Here is a 21,235-nt window from a genome sequence, read left to right as displayed (position 1 = left end):
TTTTTTAAATTTTAAATTTTGAAAAGGGAATTTCTTCAAATGTACAATATTTACCTTCGCTTATAAGAAATAATCATGGTTTTCAATAATTTCTCACAATGGCACAACAAATTTAGTCGGATCCGACGTAAATCATTTATGTTCCGTCGAATTAAGGTGGCCTATGAGTAGTGACCACGTGTTCCATTTTTCTGATGGATCCAACTGATTGGGAATATTTCCAACGCATTCGTGAAGGAGCCGACGTAGAAACAAAAAATAGTCGGGATGGTTTAATTCTTATTACCGTTGGATCCGACGGATTGATCTTCCATCGAATTTCTCTAAATTGAACTCATGGGTTCGTTGCTTTCTTGTGAGGATTTCTCAAAAACAAATGTGATTCATGATAATTACACTATGGTTGTGTTCTCCTTGAAAAACTAACGATTTACAATATAGATTTGCTAGATTATGTGAAAAAATAAGAAAGATCGATGGAGATGGAGGTTGGTTATGGAGGTTTTAAAATTTGAGATGTAGAAGATGAAGATGAAAAAGGTTACGTCAGAAGAAAAAAAATTACGACGGAAAACTAAAAAAATTACTTCAAACGATGGAAACACTTTGTTTTTCATCAGAAGATCAAACATCATGACACGTGGCAAGATTTTAGATAATAGGATCCAAGAAAATTAGATGTTATATAATAGGACCAATTTTGTGTATTCGCTTTTATTCGGTCCCTTTTTAAATTATTCAAACTTTTCAATCAAATTCAAACACAATTCAATTTAAGACGATGTACAACAATGAGAAACTAATCCATAACATGTTCTTAAACAATCTCCATTTAACTCAAAGGTGCGGTCTTGATAATAGACCTTAGTCAACTATGAAATTGATACGGAGTTAGATGTTTGTTCCTTCTTAAGTTTTAAAACAAAATCAGTGAATTGTAGTTGAAACTTGTAGCCCGATCCTAACACCAATTCGTTTTTGTTACCTAGCTCGTCTCTCAACTTTACTTGTATGGTTTGTCAGTTATGTGCATGCTTAGAGGTATATCGGGTGGTTTAGTGTCATCAATATCTTTGTGTAACAGGGTTGGACTTTTTGACCAAGGTTAATCATAAATTGTCAAAGTGAAAGTTAAAGAACTAAAATATAGTATGTATAACTAAAAACATATTATGGTGTATAAACATATATAACCATCACAATATGTTTTCGATTGCCATGTTTTCTGGTTTCGACATGTATCATGGCTATCTGCACATGTTACACGGATGTATAGAGAGAAATGTATACAATAATATACATATGACGTGGCTCAAGAAAGTTGTATTTATATGTTTAGTAGAATGCTCACAAGAGAGGAAGGGGGCGGGGTTCACTTTGGAAATAAGACTAATGTTTGGAATGAAGTCGTTAGAGGAGAAAATCACAAAAAACGAGATGGTGGCAGTGTTTGTTGTCGAAAATGGCTGGTAGTGGTGGTCGGTTGTCAACGACATTCACTGTGGTGGAAGTTGGCTATCGTCGATGATGATATTGATGTGGGCTCAAGTATAGAAGACCGGACCATTATGTTTCTAAAGGGGCTACACGAAAATGGGCTTAACTTGGGCTACGAGCCTCCGTTTCAAGCGTTCTACCAGTCAAAACTACCGTTGGAACGTGGGCCACGTTGTGGTAACATGCCGTAGGTGGGTTATCCCGTTTTTATTCCGAAATAAGGCCTCTAGATACACTTTTGGGCAACTTTTGTGTTTTTCGTCTACTTTTTGTGTTTTGTTTTGGGCTGTTGTTGGGCCTTTGGTTGTTTGTTTCGACCCAAACCTATTTTGGCTTCTCTATTAATATGCTATGAATGTAACCTAATGATCATTGATCAGAATTAATAAAAAAAACTTTTTCAAGTTCTTGACTTTTGGGTCGAATTTGGGGGTTTGGAAAGGATCTTCACAGGTATTCCAAGAATCAACGTGACTAGTCTTCGGATACTCATTGTACGCTGCATCAGATATGCTGTAAACTACGACAAGTGGGTAGTGGTGACCGACGACACAAAGTGAGAAATCGGTCGCCAATGGAAAGAATTAACAGATTGTGAATGATTTTACCTAGAATGAGAAGTAAAGCTTTAAACGCAAAAATAAAAATTTGAAGGTATGCTTCATAAAAGAAACCAAATGTGCCAATGTGGTAATGTTAATTGATGTCGTGATTGGGAAATAACACACTGATAAAATAGATTCTTTTATTATGGGTATTAGTTAATAAACTTCACGATTAAAATGGGTTAGAAAATTTATTACACGAGAGAGATCCTATGGCAAATGATGTGTTGTGATCGGGAATATTATGATCTTAATAGGTGGATGTGTATCGAGCAATAAGTTGTTAAGTTCACACTGAAAACGGTTATCGCATAATAAGCACGTGTACATATTAGTGGTTAAATAATAATGTCAATGGTCACAAGGTCCGTATATAATCAGATCACATATGTAGCATGTGATCATATAAATAAACGTACCACAAGAAACCGTATGGTCTTGTAAAGCAAATGGTCATAAGGAAAGTATGTTATCAAGTCATAAGAATGGCATGCGATTAGTTAAAGAAAATAGTCACAAGGGTGGTATGTGATCAAATCAAAAAAGTAGTTTGTGACCACAAGGGTAGCATGTGGTCATTTGAAATAAATGACAATGACTTTTTGAATCTTTATCCTTGTATTGTGTTGCCTGGAAGGTTGTAATAACACTTATGCTTTAATGTATACTCACTTAGCGAAAGATAATGGTATTACATATAATTTCAAGAAAAAAACCGGTGTGGGACAATTGAGTATGGATCAAGTTAGTGGGAGAAAGATCATACATGTGTTTTGTTTTATATTGTGTAAATAAGTTTATGGATGTGAATAACAATAAAGATTTTCGGATAATGAAATAAGATTTCTTTAAATCGAAAAATCTAGGAATAATTTTATATCGTGACTCTATATTTAATACGTGTATTAAAACGAAGCTTTTCAACAACAACCCAACATTACATAACATTTTGTTCCCATCATTGGATAACCAACTCATTACAGTTGCATATTCGCCCTTAATCTTTCACCAATATACTATTAATACTGCATTAATAGTTCATATATTAACGACATTACATTTTACATATTAAACATCCTCTTCTCATGTTAAGCTAGACACGTTCACAAGGTATTATGACCCTAATAATGTGAAGATTTGTACTAACAATATATTGAAACTTTGGTAGCACTATATGAATTGACTTGAATGTATGTTTTGCCGAAAGAAGGATGTCGCGGTGGAAAAAGACCCGTGCTAATATACAAAGTGTGTGTACCAACTTGTTTGACAATGTATAATTTCCGATATCTTTCCCCAATGTCTTTCTTTATTGGAAAAACAAGTATTACATACTAGCAATGTTGTCCATATCAGTCCACAATTTAACCCTTAAGTTAGGAGGGCTAATCTTTATGGTAACAAATTCCATATGAAATCGAGCGTAAGTTATGGCAAATTGGCATACAAAAAACATCCACTAGTAGTGCTCTCAGGCCATGAGGTATAACATAACTCATCTTAATTCCAAAAAAGTTCCATATCACTTATTTTTTCTCTTTCACTCCATGTCATTCAAAAAATGGTTTAACCCATTTAACTTCATCTCTCTTCTATTAATACATAATTAAAATAACAAATCAATTAGTAATTAATACATATTGTTCATTTTAATCCGTTAAAAGAATAACTAATAGGCCTTTTTAACACACTTAACACAAGTGATGAGTGGTTTAATCCATCTTTAAAGTGTCATGTCATTTTACATGTGTGTCAAACCAACAATAATAGACTACTCTAATAATTAACAACTCAACAGTATTCCCACCATTTCTTTATTAATTGAATTTTGATTAGTGTAGTTCACTAATCTCAAACACGTGCTTCAACAACTCACTTTGCAATTTAATTACAATCAATGTAAGCATTAGTTGTGATACAGCACCTTTTTTATTCATAAATGGCTCAAAAGATATTCATAATGTAAGAAAGGTGGGGGTGGTCCAGTAGTACCGTGCAACACCCCTTATATTCTACCAACACCGGTGGAGAGATGGTGATGATGTCGTGGCGATTAGTGATTGGATGGTGAGGGATTTGTGGGCGAGAACACCGCCCCCGGGTTACATATCGCCCATTTTTATAACGTGTCAAAAAACGTCTAATTTTGTAGCCCTCCACTACACATAGGCTGAGATTTGATTTTCGAAGGAGCTTATAAAATATCAATATCTTACAATAAGTTGGTTACTTAAAAAGTGTTTTTATTATAATAAAGTAATGCATGTACAATAAACAAAGAATAAAACAACCAATACAGTATTAATAAGAATAATCCATCAAGAATAATATAACTACCTACATTCGACCAATTCCTTCATTTGAAGTTACCTCCACACCTACCTACAAACTTCATCATAAACTCATTTTTCCCAATCCCACCATCCAAATCTCATGCCTACCTTTCCCATTAATATTATCATCATACTCTCCTTCCTCACCATCACCAGTAACACCCAGTGGCGGATCCAGGAATTTTTTTTAGGTGGTTCCCTCTTAATTTATAAGGTGGTTCTTACGCGTCTTCTATATATCCGTACACTATTATTTCGAAACTCGGGTGGTTCCGGGAAACCACCCGTTTGTATGCTGGATCCGCCCCTGGCAACACCCTCTACCTTTCACTCTTCTCCAACTACAACATTACGAAGTCAACGATGAAGTAATGCATGTATACTAACAAGAACAAAATAGCAAATATAAGTATTAGGAAGATTGGATTTTAATAATCTCAAAACTGACCCACTAGCTAACGCTAAATTCAAATTAATGAATAAATTCTAACAGTCTTGACTTTCAACCTATTTGTATTGAATAGTGGTAATTACATCGGAACATAAGACAATCGGCCAACAAGCTGCATGACTGCCCCCCTTTTGAATTGCAAAACTCAATATTTTAAGATTACATTGACTGATATTGAAGTCATAACATTACTATACATAACCCATTAAACTCCGCTAAGTAACTCCACAGCTTCAAATACGAGAAAACCAATATAAAATAGGTATTCATCATTTCATCAAAAACTAACAAGATTACTTCTCAGATAGCGTGAGAATGTGAGATTACTAAATGAGATAGGTTGATAAATTAGTCCGTTAGAATTTTTTTTTTTTTAAGTTCAACTTAACATACACCAACTAATTAAATTGAGATTATTAAAATCTAAAATAAGGTAATAGTGTCAATAACGATGTAACAAGAATAATCTAACATCCTACATTTGACCAATTTATTCATTTGAAGTTACCTCCACACCTACCCACAAACTTCATCATAAACTCACTGCTCACCAAAAAAACCCTGTTCTTTTCCATTTCAATGGCTATGTTTTCCATTATCACCATCTTCCTTCTCACCATCACCACCGTCACCGGCAACAACCTCTACCTGTCACCCAAAACCACCTTCTCCAACTACAACACCATGCTCTCCACCTTCAAAATCTTCACCTACTCCGCCACCACCACCACCACCACCACCACTCTCTTCACCACACCCCAAGAGTCCCAATTCCACAATACTCTCCTCACCTCCCACTTCACTACCCAAGACCCCAACCACGCGCACCTCTTTTTTCTTCCATTTCCTCCCTCCACCTCCATGCGCTCCCTCGCGCGTCTCATCAAAACCATTCGCACCACTTTCCCGTTCTGGAACCGCACACTCGGTGCCGATCATTTTTACCTTTCAGCCGCCGGTGTTGACTCGTCGTCTGACCGTAACGTTGTGGAATTAAAAAAGAATTCTGTTCAGATCTCGTGTTTTCCCACGGCTTCTGGAATGTTTGTTCCGCATAAGGATGTGACTCTGCCTCCGGTTCACTCGTTTCAAGGAGTATCCTCGGTTAATCATACCGATACCCCCTCCTATTTAGGTTACATGATTTTTTTTACGGGTCTTACAAACGGTTTGTGTTCGGGTTGTTTTGAGCTTTTCGTTTTTTCAAGCTCGGTTTTGGCTCATTTGTTATTTAATTAGGTACGAAGTTTCACGGGTTGACCTGAAAACGGACCAATTAATGGTGTAAACGAGGTGAGTCCAAGCTCAACAAGGCTTGAGCTCGGCTCATTTTGACTCACGAGAGCTCAAGCTTGGTACGTGAGTTGTTTTTGAACCTCGAGTCCGGCTCGTTTTTCTATTTTTTTAGTTATGTTAAATGCGTTTTAATTTGTTTTACATGTTTAGAGAAAAACTTAAATGAGCCTAGGCTCGAGCTTGTGTAGTACCTTAAACGAGTCAAATCTCGGTCGAGTTCGACTATACAGTGTCAAAATTAATGCATCGAAGTCCAAACTAGGTAAAACTTAAAAAAGACAAAAAACAAACACAAAACTCGAGCTTGGGCTCGATAACTACATTTTATTTATAAAACCTTTTGCAAATTTGGATTTATTTAACAACAAATTTAAAACTCCAACCAATTTTAACTTGTCACATAAAAACCTTTAAAAATATTAAAATAAATATAAATAGTTTAAACGGATCAACCTGTGGACCAGCAGGGTTGACCAAAATCTGACACGTTTAGTTAAACGGGTTCGCGGTTTGATCCGAACCCGTTTATTCCAAACCCAAATATGCTGATTTTGTGTTAGGTTCAGGTCATGTTTTCATGTCGTGTCGTGTCGTGCTGGTGTTACTCTACTTTATACAAATAATTCTAAACTATTTTTTGTTTAGGTTACATGAGATTAACCGATGAAAGTCATCCTACTTTAATTAAAGAAATTAAGAATCATCCTGATTTCAAGGTTGAACTCGATTCGACGAACAAAAAGAAGAAATTCGTTAAAAGCAGTAGGTTTTGTTTGTTTGTGTACGGGTCTGATATGACGTGGATGGTGGAGGCGTTGGCTTCGGGATGTGTGCCAGTGGTGATTACTGATCGTCCGATTCAGGACCTCCCGTTGATGGATGTGATCAACTGGTCCGAGATTGCAGTGTTTGTGGGACCCACAGGCGGTGCCGAGGGACTAAAACGGGTGTTGGATGGGATAGAGAAAAGTCGGTATGAGCGTATGGTGGAGTATGGTGTGGCAGCGACGCAACATTTGGTGTGGAATGAGAAACCACAGGCGCACGATGCGTTTCATATGGTTGTTTATCAGTTGTGGTTGAGACGACATACGATAAGATATGCTAGATGGGTAGAGCAGTAGTTATTTGATTTGTTTTTCATGTAGTGTCTACAAAGAAATTAAACTTAATACTTAAGGATTTGACTCAGTGATGGTTATTACATGTATAAGTCCTATTTTTTATTTTGTACATTGAATAAATTTATATCTGTCTACACTCTATAATAAAAATATTTACAATACAAGTTTTGTCATTTTTGTCATCACGTAATTTATCATCACCTTATTAGAATTTAAAACCACCAAAGAAATCCGGTACTCGTTTACTTAATTCTTGCGAGTCACAATCTGACCCAATTAAATTGTTATAACCCGTTACATTTTAAAACACAAATGCTAATTTCCCTAATCTCTGTGACGTTCGTGAGCGCTCTTTTGAAGACCCATTTGTTTCTAATCAATGCCAATCGTCATAAAAACTGCCTTCATTTGATTTCAAGAGGCATGTTACAGATATTAAATTTCTGTGTTCAGTGTTCATTCATCGGTTTGTTGTTTTAAGATTTTAGAATAATCCTATTGTTGGATCGACGGTTCAATGTTAAACATCGAATTTGTCAGAAGAACTTTTTGTGTATTTTTGTGTGTATTGGACGACTATCTTCACGCAATATTCACATTTTTGTTGTTCATTCAATTATTGGATATTTTTTATCACACATATTTAGTTTTCTGGAAAAAAAAAAGAACTCCGAAGCTTCCTAGATTGAACGTGAGATTTCTGCTATGCAGAAATATATTAGTTCATGTATTGGGTTGGGAACTCGGGTTATACCATCCGAGTTATTTCAAGCTTAATCCAAAATCAATCTTGAATATTCATCCTTGACTTCTTCCAGCTTTTGGAGGCAAAGGGTATTATAGTCAAAAGGTGCACAACCTGTTATTGCTCCTGGAGCCAGGCATTTGCAATTCTTTATTTTTCACTTGTATTTCAAGATTATTGTGCTTCGTCCATCTCTCATGTTTTTTTTTTATTTTGAAGGTATTCAGGCCCCACTATCCATTTTGTTGATGAGAATTATAACACGAGGCGAATTCTAGCTCGAAGAATAGTTATGGTGCTTTTTAACGACACCAGTGAAGAACTTGCTGCAAGGGTTCTTCGCCAGGTAACTGATATTTTGTATCTTATATTCTTATTAACTAAAGTTTGTGTCTTTTAATCTTTTGTAATCTTTATGACATGGCTGTTAATAATGTGAAATACCCAGAACATTTTTTATAAATGGTTGTTAATAATGTATAGTTTGCATCTTTAGTAAAGTTTGTATCTTTTTAGTCTTTTGGAATCCTTATTGCATGGTTCATAAAGTTTAGGTCTTTTTAAATCTTTATGGCCTGGTCATTATTAATGCGAACACCCGAAACGCCTTTGTTAGGAACATAAAATTTATGCAGAGGTAGCAGCTACGGTATGCGATGAGCATGTGATTTGGAGAGAAGATGGTGTTCCCAAGGTCGGCTATGAGCAGGGCTGGGTGGTTAACCGACACCCTGATAGGCCTAAATTTTTATATTTATAAAATTATATATATTTTTAGGAAAAAAAATATGTATTCTTAATGTTTAAACTCAATTACTCAACTAATTTAAAGGTCAATATTTTTTTTTCGTTTACGGCCCAAATAATTTTTCACAATTTCAGAGACGACCATGGGTGTTCCCATCAGGCCATCATACGAAGCAAAGCTAACCAAATCATTATAGATTTATAGTTAAAAGAGTGTTGCATGGAGCTGACATTCTTGAGAAGTTTATTGTTTACTTAAAAATGAGTTATTAAACGTTATCATGTTTTACTTTTTCTATTTTGTGGTACTAGAATAAGTTTGAGATAAAACTATGGGTTTTTGGTAATCATGCCCACCCTTAGTTTTTTATTCACTTTCTTCTATCTTCATCAAACCATATACATGAGCTCATTATTGATCATTGGCAAAGGTAAAACCTTTATCATAAGTCGTTATTTGTTGGGTGGTTTTCTTCTTTGGTATGTCCTTAGTTCATTACTCAAAATTGGTTATGGATTCACTGTTATGCACCAGAACATGTCGACTAAAATCGGTAGTAATTCACTGACTTTTTGGTCAAAGTCTTTTTTTTTATACTTTTGAGATGTTGATTTGATATTGTAGATGATAGTCATTTGAACCAAGCAATGTCAGTGTGAGGGAAATAGTAAAATACACATTCCTTGCTATGAAAGAGTTTTACTCATTATTCATTATGGTCATTATTCATTACTAGTAGATGATATTATTAATTTAGTTTTACCATGATTACATTTTTAATTAATGCAATTGAAAAGAAGGGAAGAATAGTTTTGTACCGACAGTATTGTATTGAGTATGAAGGTACCGTACCAAACCGACAACGACTTAACACAACTGGCATGGATATTCGTTTTTTTATATTTGAGTTTTGGTAATTTGTTGTTCCGGTATTTTCAATAGTACAAGTACTGAACTGAAAAAAATCAATATGATATTTGGTTTAAACTTTTACTCGTTTTCAATTTTGATATTTTTTTTCAATACGATATCAGTGTGGTGTTGATCTTATCCTTATTTACAATATTATTTTATCATCCACGTAAAGTATTAAAGTAGAATCAATGGATTTTATAAGGGTGATGATATATTATTAAGGGATTATCTCACAAAATAGTAACTAATTTTTACAAGTGTCAGAATTAGATCAACGATTGTGTAAATTTTTGTTCTAACTAGGTCACTAAATTTATATTTGATGCTTCAATCATAGATATTTTATCTATATAGCATGTTATTTAGTTTTTTAATTTATAAAACAAATAACATAAATCAAAAGAGACGGCAATTCCATGTTATGATTAAACTCGATTAGTGTTTTACAAAGTTACCCATATTGTTAATAGTCACAATCTATGTGTTACTCAAGCATGTTATATATACATATGTATATATGATATGCATTTTATACGATTGTATAATCAATTTTTGTTTGTTATACGAATTTAGCCAAGTCCTTCTATAAATATACTTAGTTGAATTATATCTACCTATTCTAATAAAGTAAAATAATTGTAGACACTTGTCAGTTTGTGGTTAATCCTCATAATTTTTTTCCCTTCAAGACTAATATATGTCATAAATTAATAATTATTTGCTTTCCTTTTACACATCATTTATTTTATATTTAAAACATAATTAAATTACTCACTTTTCTTTAAACTTATTACGAGTTCAAAGTTTTGACTTGAAAGTGTAAAACATATGAAAGTTAGAATTTTAAATGTGATTGAGTTTCAAATTTTATATTTAAGAACATTTTTGGAAATAGTTAAAAGATTTGAGATTTTGCACATTGAGTATTTTTCCATAACTATTAAAATTTAAGAAAAATAGATAAACACTTTCGACATGCCACCTCCAGGCCTATCGTTGCTTCTAACTTTTATTAAATTATAAACATTTGTGTTAGCATTGACTTTTCTCTAAATAGTGATCAGGATGTTATTGTGAAGCATGTTGTACAAAACTATGCTCAAGTGAAGCAAATCATTCACAAAATTGAACGAGTTAACATGTTATTATTTTTTTTTTGTCAAGAAGCTCTCAAACTTATCAAAATCTTTTTCATCGTGTAACTCAAAACTATTATTATATGAGAAGTATTCTTCGAAATTGGTTCATAACCAAATTTCTTTCAATTATACATATGTGATATTGGGAATCAATTTTCAATAGATGGAATGTTCTTGGGTATGTTTTTGCACGTGCATTATTTTTTTGGAAAAAATCATTTTGTGATATAAATAAAATCAATTTATGTATAATGATATAAGCATAGATGTAATACATTTTTCTATATACATTATGTATGCTTTATTTGTAACTTAATTATTTAGATCATCATGTGTGTTACACGGGTTCTAAAGCTAGTAATATCATATACAAGCTTTTATGATTTGAATTGAGTTAAAACTGCTTATATTATAATGTTTAATATTGTTGTACCTTGAAAAACCAGTTTGTTTGAACTATATTGTTATCAACCGACTCGTATCTACTTCCGATTAAAAACCTTAAAATTTCATTTCTAAATTCGAAAATAAGTTTTTTAACGAGGTCTTAATGAAAATAAATAGTGTGACTGGTGGACCGTGACAATAATTTTTTATGATATGATTATTATTGGTCAAACTCAAGTAAGTGAGATTTATATAATCCACTTTTCCTTTTAATTATTGTTTAATGAATTATTTATAATTTTTAAAAGATATTTACTGTGGTTGGATGGTTTTGAAGACAAATATACGAAATGTCAAATAATAAAATATATAAGTAGCATGAACAAATCCAAGTCGAAGTCGTATTAAACCCCGTGCGATTTTTAATGGCATAACTTTTTATTACTAGGTATATAATATTACTATCTTTTGAACCTGTGCATTACACGGGAATTGTCAATAATAAAAATAAAAAGTTTCATTATTTGAAAGAAATGAACAAAATTAAAGGTAAAAATAAAATATATAATACAAACAATAAGAAGTCTAGAATCACAAATTTACAAAATCGATTTTATATATACAATATTTGCATAAATTGTTTTGACCAATTACCGGTAGATAACTATGATGAATGAGATGAAAGATTAGAAAATTAGAATGAAAATTATAACTCATTTCTCAAAAATTGTTTTGTCCCATGACCTATGGATTGTTAGAATAAGTATGATGAGAAATTAGATAATTAAAAATGAAATTATAACCCATTTGTCAAAATTATCTTGACCCATTACCCATGGATTGTTAGGTAGAATTAAATGAGAGATTAGGGAACTGGAAAGGAAATTATAACTCATTTGTCAATATGGTTTTACTCCATAACCCATGGATAAGTCAAATGAATGAGAAGAGAGATTAGGCCTAGAATGAATGTGAGATTGTCACATCATCTTCATTATTTTCTTTTATTAGTATAGTTAGATTAGATTAGATATTTATTCGGCCTTTATAATACATGCGATACAAATCTAGTTATAGCTATATATATATATGTATGTATATGTTCATGGTCACTCAACGTCTCTCATTTTAGCTCATAACCAACTTTTTGGATGATCCTGACCGTGTTAACTATTCGGTTATTTTCTAAAGTAATCACAACCATCCAAAGCGAAGATTAACCTAGAAATTTGGCAGGTCATTTTCTATTTATTTTTTATTTTTTTCTATATTACAAAAATAGGTCAAAAATAGGTTTTTAGTCGGTTACCAGTTTTACTCAGGAGGCTTTGCATTCTCTCTCAGTTACATACTACGTTATCTAAATATGAGAAACATGATCACGCTTTTATGGCAAAACATCGTTGATTCGTTGGTGATAAAATGTGATAAATAACAAACCAAATGCATAACTCATAATATAAAATAATCTGATCAATTATAGTACTGGTTATTTACTATTATTAAAGCAAATTATTTGAAATAATTATGCAAGGTCGGGTTTACGGTATACTATCGTGATATAATTAAATGTTGACTAAAACTTTACGCTATTCTTCGAAATATATAAATAACAATTATTATTATTATTATTATTATTATTATTATTATTATTTGTCTAGCGCAATACTTAAAAATAAAGACTTGACGCATAACGTTAAAACGTTTAAACGGGTTCGTGTATAAAAACCCATTTATTTACCAGACTACCCTCTTCCTAACCCATGTATATATTCTCTCACTCTCTACTTTCACTCATTTCATCACAAACGCTACTACGCTAGTCCATTTCAATTTTAAAGAGAGAGAAAAAAATCCGGTGAGAGAGCTGTTGGAGCCGACCACCACTTCCGGCCAGTCTCCAGCGACTTGCAGATGGCGGCATCAGCTAATGATGGTGGAGATGACGGTGGTTAACAGCTATGGCTGTGACTCGTTTGCCGGCGATGACCGTAAACCACCTGCAAGGGTCTTTGTAGTGGTGAACGATTTTCCGGCGATTGATTGTACATGGATAATTGTGGTGACAAAAATTTGGGTTCCGGTGACCCTATCGACATTTCCAGTGACATTTTACGGTCACGCCTTTAGCACTCGTAAATACACCGACGCTAGATTGTGTTGAGTGGTAATATTTCCGTGACCCTGGGTTCTCCGGTGACCTTGCTGTTTTTTTATGTAACGAATCAGTGTACGGTCTTAAGTCAAAAATCAAGTCGACTCGATTTAAGTATGGTTAAACTCGGTCAACAAAGTAAACGAATAATACGCTGGTTAACAGCCTCATATGTGGAAGGTAAAAATATGCACGCCTAAATGATTATAAATAATTATTATAATCATAACGAATAATAAATTACATATGTAATGATAATAATGATAATGAATAATAATATAGGCATTATATAGGGGTTGTTTTGGGATTCCTTATTATTTTTTTTTGAACGGCCAACTAACTAACGCCGGGTACCCCGTACGCGGCCCCCATTGGCTAAAAATAGCCTGAGCCGGCCACTAGTCCGGATGGACGGAGCTCCTAGCAGTCCACCTGTTTTGGGATTCCTTATTATTTTTACTTTGTTAGATAATTCTCATATATCCTATTATTTCTAAACTCAAAACTACACTAAAAAAACTATATTTTCTATCTCTTTCTTAATAAAATAATACTTTTTATACCCTTGTTATTATATTTTTTTTCTCTCATTCACTCATAACCACTTTAAACAAAAATTAAAAAAGTATAAAATGTGAGCAATAGCTTTTCAAATATATAAAAAAATTACTGTATTTTCTCTATCATCTACTCACAACACCCTAAACTACTACCTAAACTAAAAAAATCTCACACACCAAATTTGGTGATTTGAATGTGAATACTTTTAGAACTTATTTTTGAGATAAGTTATAAATTATAATATTATAATTTATTAACTTATCCGCTCACATATAAAACAATCCAGAACACCTTTTTATTTTTTTCAATAAGTTATAAGTTATAAATTGACTAAAGTAAGAAATCGCAAACACCCCATAGATAGATGAATACATGTATAGAAAATTGCTTAAATAAGATATTTTTGGTGGCCGTAAATCCTTCTCACACTTATCATTTTTATCTTTATCTTTATCTGTATTTTAACTTTACCCAAAATAACATTATCCTTATCCTACATGTATATTGGTTTATGTAAATAAAGGAGTAGATACATATATTTTAAGTAGAAATATGTTATTTTAATATAACAATATAGTTTATACAATTATATTTTTTAATATATTCTTTTATAGAGAAACTTAGAGGTGGGCAAACAAACCGGTTAATCGAACCGACCCAAATATTAAACCGAAACCGAACCGGTTTGAAACTGATTATGTAAAAATCAGTTTGGAACTGACTGATACCGGAGGTTTGGAACTGGTTTGTAGTTTTCTCCACCAAAACCGGTTTCAAACCGGTTAACCGAACCGAAACCGGCCAAAATCAGAAAAAAACCTATCAAAAACCGAACCGAAACTTATCAAAACCCGAACCGAAATCGATTCTAACATGTTAAGAAACCGGTTTCAAACCGAACCGAAACCGATCATAAACTAGTTTTGACTTTTGTTGATCAAACCGAACCGGTTTTGAGTTTTAAACCGGTTTATGCACCTCTTAGTGAAAGTAGTAATTATCAATCTGAACATTCATGACTTGTTTTATATATGTATCATTCACATCTTGTTTAGAAATTGAGTTCGATGCTGTTTGTTTTAAAGAAAAAAAGTCTATGTAGGCATTTTTTGTCTGCGTCGGGTAGACCATGCGCAGACATTGCTATCTGCAGACTCGTTTTTTCGAAGGTTGAAGAGGTAGGTCCCAGCAGAGCCCAGTTGGTCCCGCAAGACTCACCTTAAACAGGGACGTCTGCGCAAAGACCAACTGGATCCGCAGGACCAACCATGCTCAGAGACGTGACGTCCTTACGCGCAGTACGCAAGCTGTTCCCGCAGGAAATGCCTCCCATGGTGAAGGACTCCGCCTGTTCCCGCAGCCTCGGATACAAGCCATGAGGGAAGGCCACCCGCGCAGCATGGCTACACGCACTAGGTACTTAGCTCTCGATCATTCAGTGTCACCTGAAGGAATGAGCAAAGCCGGGAGCAATCCCGCACAGAGGCGGGAGGGGGAATACTCCCGCCCAAATAAGCCAGTCTGTATACTGAAGGACCTTTTACTGTACCTGACGAGGTATGGGCGAAAGATCTGATCAGAGATACGACAGCTCACTGATACAGTATGGCGAGCAGCATGCTCCTGTACTGTATCACTATTAGCCGCTGCCTACTCACCAACTACTGTCATACCACGTGCGTAGCCGGCAGTTGGTGGAAAGGGAATAGTATACAGCAGGCCTGGTCACTATCAGCCGCTGCCTACCCACCAACTACCAGCAGGGCACGTGCGTAGGCTACTGTTGATGAACAGGAACACTGTTGCAGCCGGCCATACCTCCTTGGAAACCTACCTTCGGCTATAAATACCCCAAATGGTATGATCATCTCAACACATTACATTATCATATTATCATCAGAATATACCTGATATCTGCTCTAGCAATCTCTTAATATACTTTTATATTTAAAGAGCAATCTAGTCTGATTCTCACGCCGGAGGGTGGTCACAAGGAGGAACCCCCCCCCTTCTCAGTGACGAGCTCACGGTCTGTTTTGCAGGTTATCAGAAGAACCATCTTCCAAGGGTCTAACCCCTCGTGGGAAACAGCTATCCAACCCCCAGGTTACCAGTAATCTGTCGTGGGGTCCGGTTGGTGTTTCTTCATTGGCGCCATCCGTGCATAAAGCTAGAACTTTATTTTTCTCCAGTTTTTTCAAACTTCTACAAAGATGGTTAGAGAAATTCCGGTAACCACAACCCCAGCAGCTGGGATGAACACCGGCAACACAGTTTTTACGAACACTACCCCGGCTACCGAAGCCGGGGCAAGTGAAGTAAATTTTACGAACACTACCCCACTTACCAAAGCTGGGGCAAGTGCAGTAAATGATCGCTTACTGGGATCCACCGATACCCAGTTTGAGAAACGAAGACTCCCCCGCCAGACTCTCGATGAAGTTAAGGCATGGGCGGAGGCACGACAAAAGGAATTCCAGGCTGAGTTGGACGAACGCTTGCGTTCCGTGCAACAGGCCGATGAATTCGAATACTGGGAGGATGATTCGGAGGAATCCGACTCCGACGCGAACCCTCGCCATAGGGCAAAAGGGAAGCGTAAGGAAACGGAATCCCAACCGAAAAGGCATTTTGGACAAGCCTTCAAACCAAAAAGCACAGGTGGAAGTCCACGAGACTTCTCTAAAACGTTCAGACCAAACGTTGCAAATGCAGGAACGTCCAAATTTGCAAGGGACATTGCTGAAGCAATCGCCCCAAAGAGTGCCAAACAAATGCCCAACATAGGCACATATGACGGTATATCTGATCCAGACGATCATTTGAACAGGTTCATAGCAGGGGCAACCGTCAGCAATTGGACGGAACCCACGTGGTGTTACATGTTCCAAATGACGCTGGTTGGGGCTGCTAGAGCATGGTTCGATCGTCTACCGGTCAACCACATCTACGACTGGGCAGACTTCCAACAGAAGTTTAGCCAACACTTCAGCCAGCAACGAAAGTATACCGAGGAGCAATGGACAATCCTCAAATGCATACGAGAGGAAGATGAATCTCTGCCAAACTTCATCACTCGCTTCAACTCAAAGAAGCTAAGTTTGGGCAATATCAGCGAAGATCTTGTTCGCGCTGCCTTCATCCAGGGCGCACATGACCCAGAGCTCATCCGCACCCTAACGGGTAAAGATGGCATGCCATCCACATGGGATGGCATCATGACAGCAGCAAAACGCTATGCGGAAACAGAGAAGCAACTGGGTAGAGATCTCCCACAGAGCACAAACCTCTACACCCAGAGGACGAGAGAAGACAACGTCCTCACCGCCCGACTAAATAAAAAACGAAAGCTAGGCATTTGGCAGTCAAGGGTAAACTTTGACACCTCATCCGGCTTGCAACATCGGTTGGGCGGAAGGGATAATGTACAGTCGCACCGGAACTCCAGATGGACGCCACTCACCAAAAGCGTCACTGAGATATTCGCCACTGAAGAGCTCCCATGGCCAAAGCCTCCAATAATCCGACATCGTCACGATGCTGATCGGAGCAAATACTGTGACTTTCACAAGACAAAGGGCCACAACACTGAAGAATGCATAGATGTAAAAGATATGGTCGAAGCATTTGTCAGAGATGGGACGCTCGCGCACCTCGTGGCGTAATAAAGGCTGAGCAAGCGAGTGCGTATAGAACCCCAGCTGGGGAAAACACGAATCAATTCCAGCTTCAAAATCGAGACTACATGCTGCGTAAAGAACGAGATCCCGAACCAGGTGCGTATCGGCTCGATGGCACTCCCATCCCAACATGGAAGGGAGCTCATTTACACAGTCTGCATGTAAATCAATTCCAATTTGTAAAGAAAAGGCCAAGAGCCACTTCTAATGGAAATGATTCTCTTTAAGAACACCGAAGCTGATGATTTTACATTTATACTTTTCTGAACTAATATGCCGGTTTTCACCGCATAATTACGTCGTCATTGCATGGGAAGGCGGTCCTACCCGCACGAACCCAGCAACGTGACAAACCTTCACGCAGGTCAGTTGAAGGGGAAAAAGTTCAGCACCCAAAAATGAAAGTGCCGGTCTATCCGCATGAATCATTAAGGAAACTGAATAATAACCTATCAACAACCGCGCGTCGAACGGTTAAACTATCCAACACTGGTGACGGCATTCACATTACGTGAAGTCGTTGCGTGGGAAGGCGGTCTTACCCGCACGAACCCAATAACGTGGCAAACCTTCACGCAGAGTCAGTTGAAGGAGAAGAGTTCAATTATCCCATTAAATGAAAGTGCTGGTCTATCCGCATGAATCATGAAAGGAAAATGAACACTAACCTATCGACAACCGCGCGTCGAACGGTTCAAAACAAAATTCTTAAAAAGGATAAGGAAAACCTACACGCAGGTCAGATAAGGGTAAAGTTTTGCCATCCTACTAAGTGCAAGTGAAGGTTCTACCCGCACAATCACGAAAGAGGAAGCAAAACTTCACACCTACTATCAACCACGTTCAAAGGTTCACTTATCCTCAAAAGATGAGAAAAACCTACACGCAGGTCAGATATGGGTAAAGTTTTGCCATCCTACTAAGTGCAAGTGACGGTTCTACCCGCACAATCACGAAAGAGGAAGCAAAACTTCACACCTACTATCAACCACGTTCAAAGGTTCACTTATCCTCAAAAGATGAGAAAAACCTACACGCAGGTCAGATATGGGTAAAGTTTTGCCATCCTACTAAGTGCAAGTGACGGTTCTACCCGCACAATCACGAAAGAGGAAGCAAAACTTCACACCTACTATCAACCACGTTCAAAGGTTCACTTATCCTCAAAAGATGAGAAAAACCTACACGCAGGTCAGATATGGGTAAAGTTTTGCCATCCTACTAAGTGCAAGTGACGGTTCTACCCGCACAATCATGAAAGAGGAAGCAAAACTTCACACCTACTATCAACCACGTTCAAGGGTTCACTTATCCTCAAAAGATAAGGAAAACCTACACGCAGGTCAGATGAAGGTTAAAGTTTAGCCATCCTACCAAGTGCAAGTGACGGTTCTACCCGCACAATCACGAAGGAGGAAGCGAAACTTTAACCCATTATCAACCACGTTCAAAGGTTCTTATTCTAAACACTTGGAAAATTGCTAATTTAAACTAAGTATGCAAGTCATAAGTTTATAAAGCAAGGAACCCAAAGAAGGAAATAACAATCTTATACGCAAAAAGATTAATATTTCAAGAATATATTACAAGAATGGCCGGGTAACCACCCGCCTAAAGGTATAAAACTATACAAGTCTATCTTAGCAATGGGAAGGGATCTTCAGGATCAAGCTTCAGGGCCGCTTCCACTTGGACCCGCTCCGTCAGAAGAACGGGGTGGTTCGAGGAACGCTTTGAGGACAGCTAACCCATCATCAGCAGCAGCTACTTCGTCCACCTTCTCCACCACTGGATGCGGGAAGGCGGCGTATTGGTTCAATGCTTGGTCATAAATGGCTTCGGTATCCACATCGAACAAAGGGAAGTTGGAAGGCGGGACGCCTTTCTCAACAAACCCTAGACCAAGCAGGAAGCCGGCCTTTTCCCCATCCTCATGAGAAGCGCTGAGGGCTGCGGTCATAGCATCATCGTAAGAGGTCTCTGAAAAGACCCGACGCACAACCTACAAAGAAAACACAAGTATTAGAACCTTTTCTTACAAAAGAAAAGCGTGAAGATAAAACTAAACATACCTGAGGCAACGCTTCTCGAAGAAGCCATTGGAGGGCAGCTTGAGCTTCGTTATGGGCGCGTTCGGCTTCGCTCTTGTTAAGGTTGGCAAGTAAAACTTCCTTTGCGGCAGCCTCTTCGACGCCCTTAAGTTTCCGCTCGGTGGGGTCAAGCACCCCCCTCTGGTCCAGGATTTCCTGGAGTTTCTTGGCATCTTCCATTGCCAAGGCATCATGAGCGCGTTGGAGAGCCTCTAATTTGGCCTTGAGCTCCTCATTCTCCACACGCAAAGGCTCAGCAACGGCTTCAGCCTTGGCAGCCCTCTCGGTTGCGTTTCGCGCAGTCTCCCTGGCCAGCCGAAGCTGTTCATTCACAGCTTGGGCAGCCTTGGAGCGGGCCTCGAGTCGCGCCTGAACTTCAACCTCGAGGGCCTTGAAGGCCTTCTCCTTGTCGGCGGCAGCTGCCGCCAGCTGTTGGTTCTCCTCCCGAAGAGCACGCGCCTCAGATATGTCCTTGGCGCGAGCTGCTTTCAACTTGTCGTTTTCACGACAAAGCAGCTCGACGCGCGGCTGCATCCGGGCCTGGAGAACCCGAAGCTCATTAGTTAGCCTACCCTCCTGGTAGCTAACCATGGCTTCCCCCAACGCACCCGGAGGAGCAGCGTGGCGAGCCCAGTCCACGCACTCCACAGGTGTGCGAAGGGTTGTTCCTCGGCGTATGTTCCATCGAGGAACATACACTTCATTGGAATCCGACACTGCAAAAGAAACAAAAGCAGTAAGGAAAAGATGATAAAAAACATAAGGGAAAAAGAAAGGAACCCTACGCACCTGTAGGGTCAATGACAGACCGATAGCCGCCAAACCCATCACCTGAACCTAAAGGAAATCCATCCAACAGGTCAGGCAGACGGGAAGGTGGCAAAAATCGGCGGGAAGCCCTGCGCGTACCTGATGGTCCGGCCATCGGTGCCGGTGGCGCGGGCATGGTGGCAGCCGCCGTGGTCGCCGCCTTGTAAGCAGCAGCAGTAACCGCCGGCTCTGTGAAGGATGCTGTAAAAATCGCACTCACAGCCGGCGGTGACGTCATCTCTGCCGGAACAGTTGGCTCAAAGGAATGAGCAACTGGACCAGCGGATGCAGGCGCAGGCGCCTGGGTCGACGCCTCAGGAAGGCTGACCGAGCCTACCGTCATTGGCGGGGAGATACTCCCCTGCGCTTCACCCCGGAATGCGTCAACATCCACGCCTGCACAAAGAAGAAAGTGTTAGATAAATTTATGAAGTAATAAATCTGCAAAGACATTATAATTGTACTTACGGGTTTTCTTGACCCTGAACGTACGGACGGGCGGGGAGGAACCCGATGGAGCCGGCCTCTTGGTACCGGTCACCGTCGTCTTCGTTGGTTCTCCGGAGGTAACGGTCGTAGCCTCCGGAACAGTGGTCTTCTCACCACCGGGCTTCCCCGCCACCTCTTCACTATCTGACTCCGAGTCAGATAGAACCACTGGATCAGCTGTGGAGGCCTTCTCCTTCCCCTTCACGCCGG

General features: G+C 38.0%; 1 protein-coding gene across 1 annotated transcript; it reads left to right on the top strand.

Moving 5' to 3' along the window:
• Positions 1-5,327: 5,327 nt before the first annotated feature.
• LOC143629284 (putative glycosyltransferase At3g07620) lies at positions 5,328-7,426 on the top strand. The gene is made up of 2 exons (XM_077098593.1): positions 5,328-6,021; positions 6,828-7,426. The coding sequence occupies exons 1-2, from the start codon at positions 5,466-5,468 to the stop codon at positions 7,304-7,306; spliced, it is 1,035 nt and encodes a 344-aa protein (XP_076954708.1). The 5' UTR covers positions 5,328-5,465; the 3' UTR covers positions 7,307-7,426.
• Positions 7,427-21,235: the final 13,809 nt, after the last annotated feature.

The sequence above is a fragment of the Bidens hawaiensis genome, unplaced genomic scaffold (genome assembly GCF_021521415.1).
Source record: "Bidens hawaiensis isolate Kalapana, Puna unplaced genomic scaffold, B.hawaiensis_p1.1 tig00005179_1, whole genome shotgun sequence".
In the NCBI taxonomy this organism is placed as follows: Eukaryota; Viridiplantae; Streptophyta; class Magnoliopsida; order Asterales; family Asteraceae; genus Bidens; species Bidens hawaiensis.
This window is presented reverse-complemented; position numbering and strand designations above follow the sequence as displayed.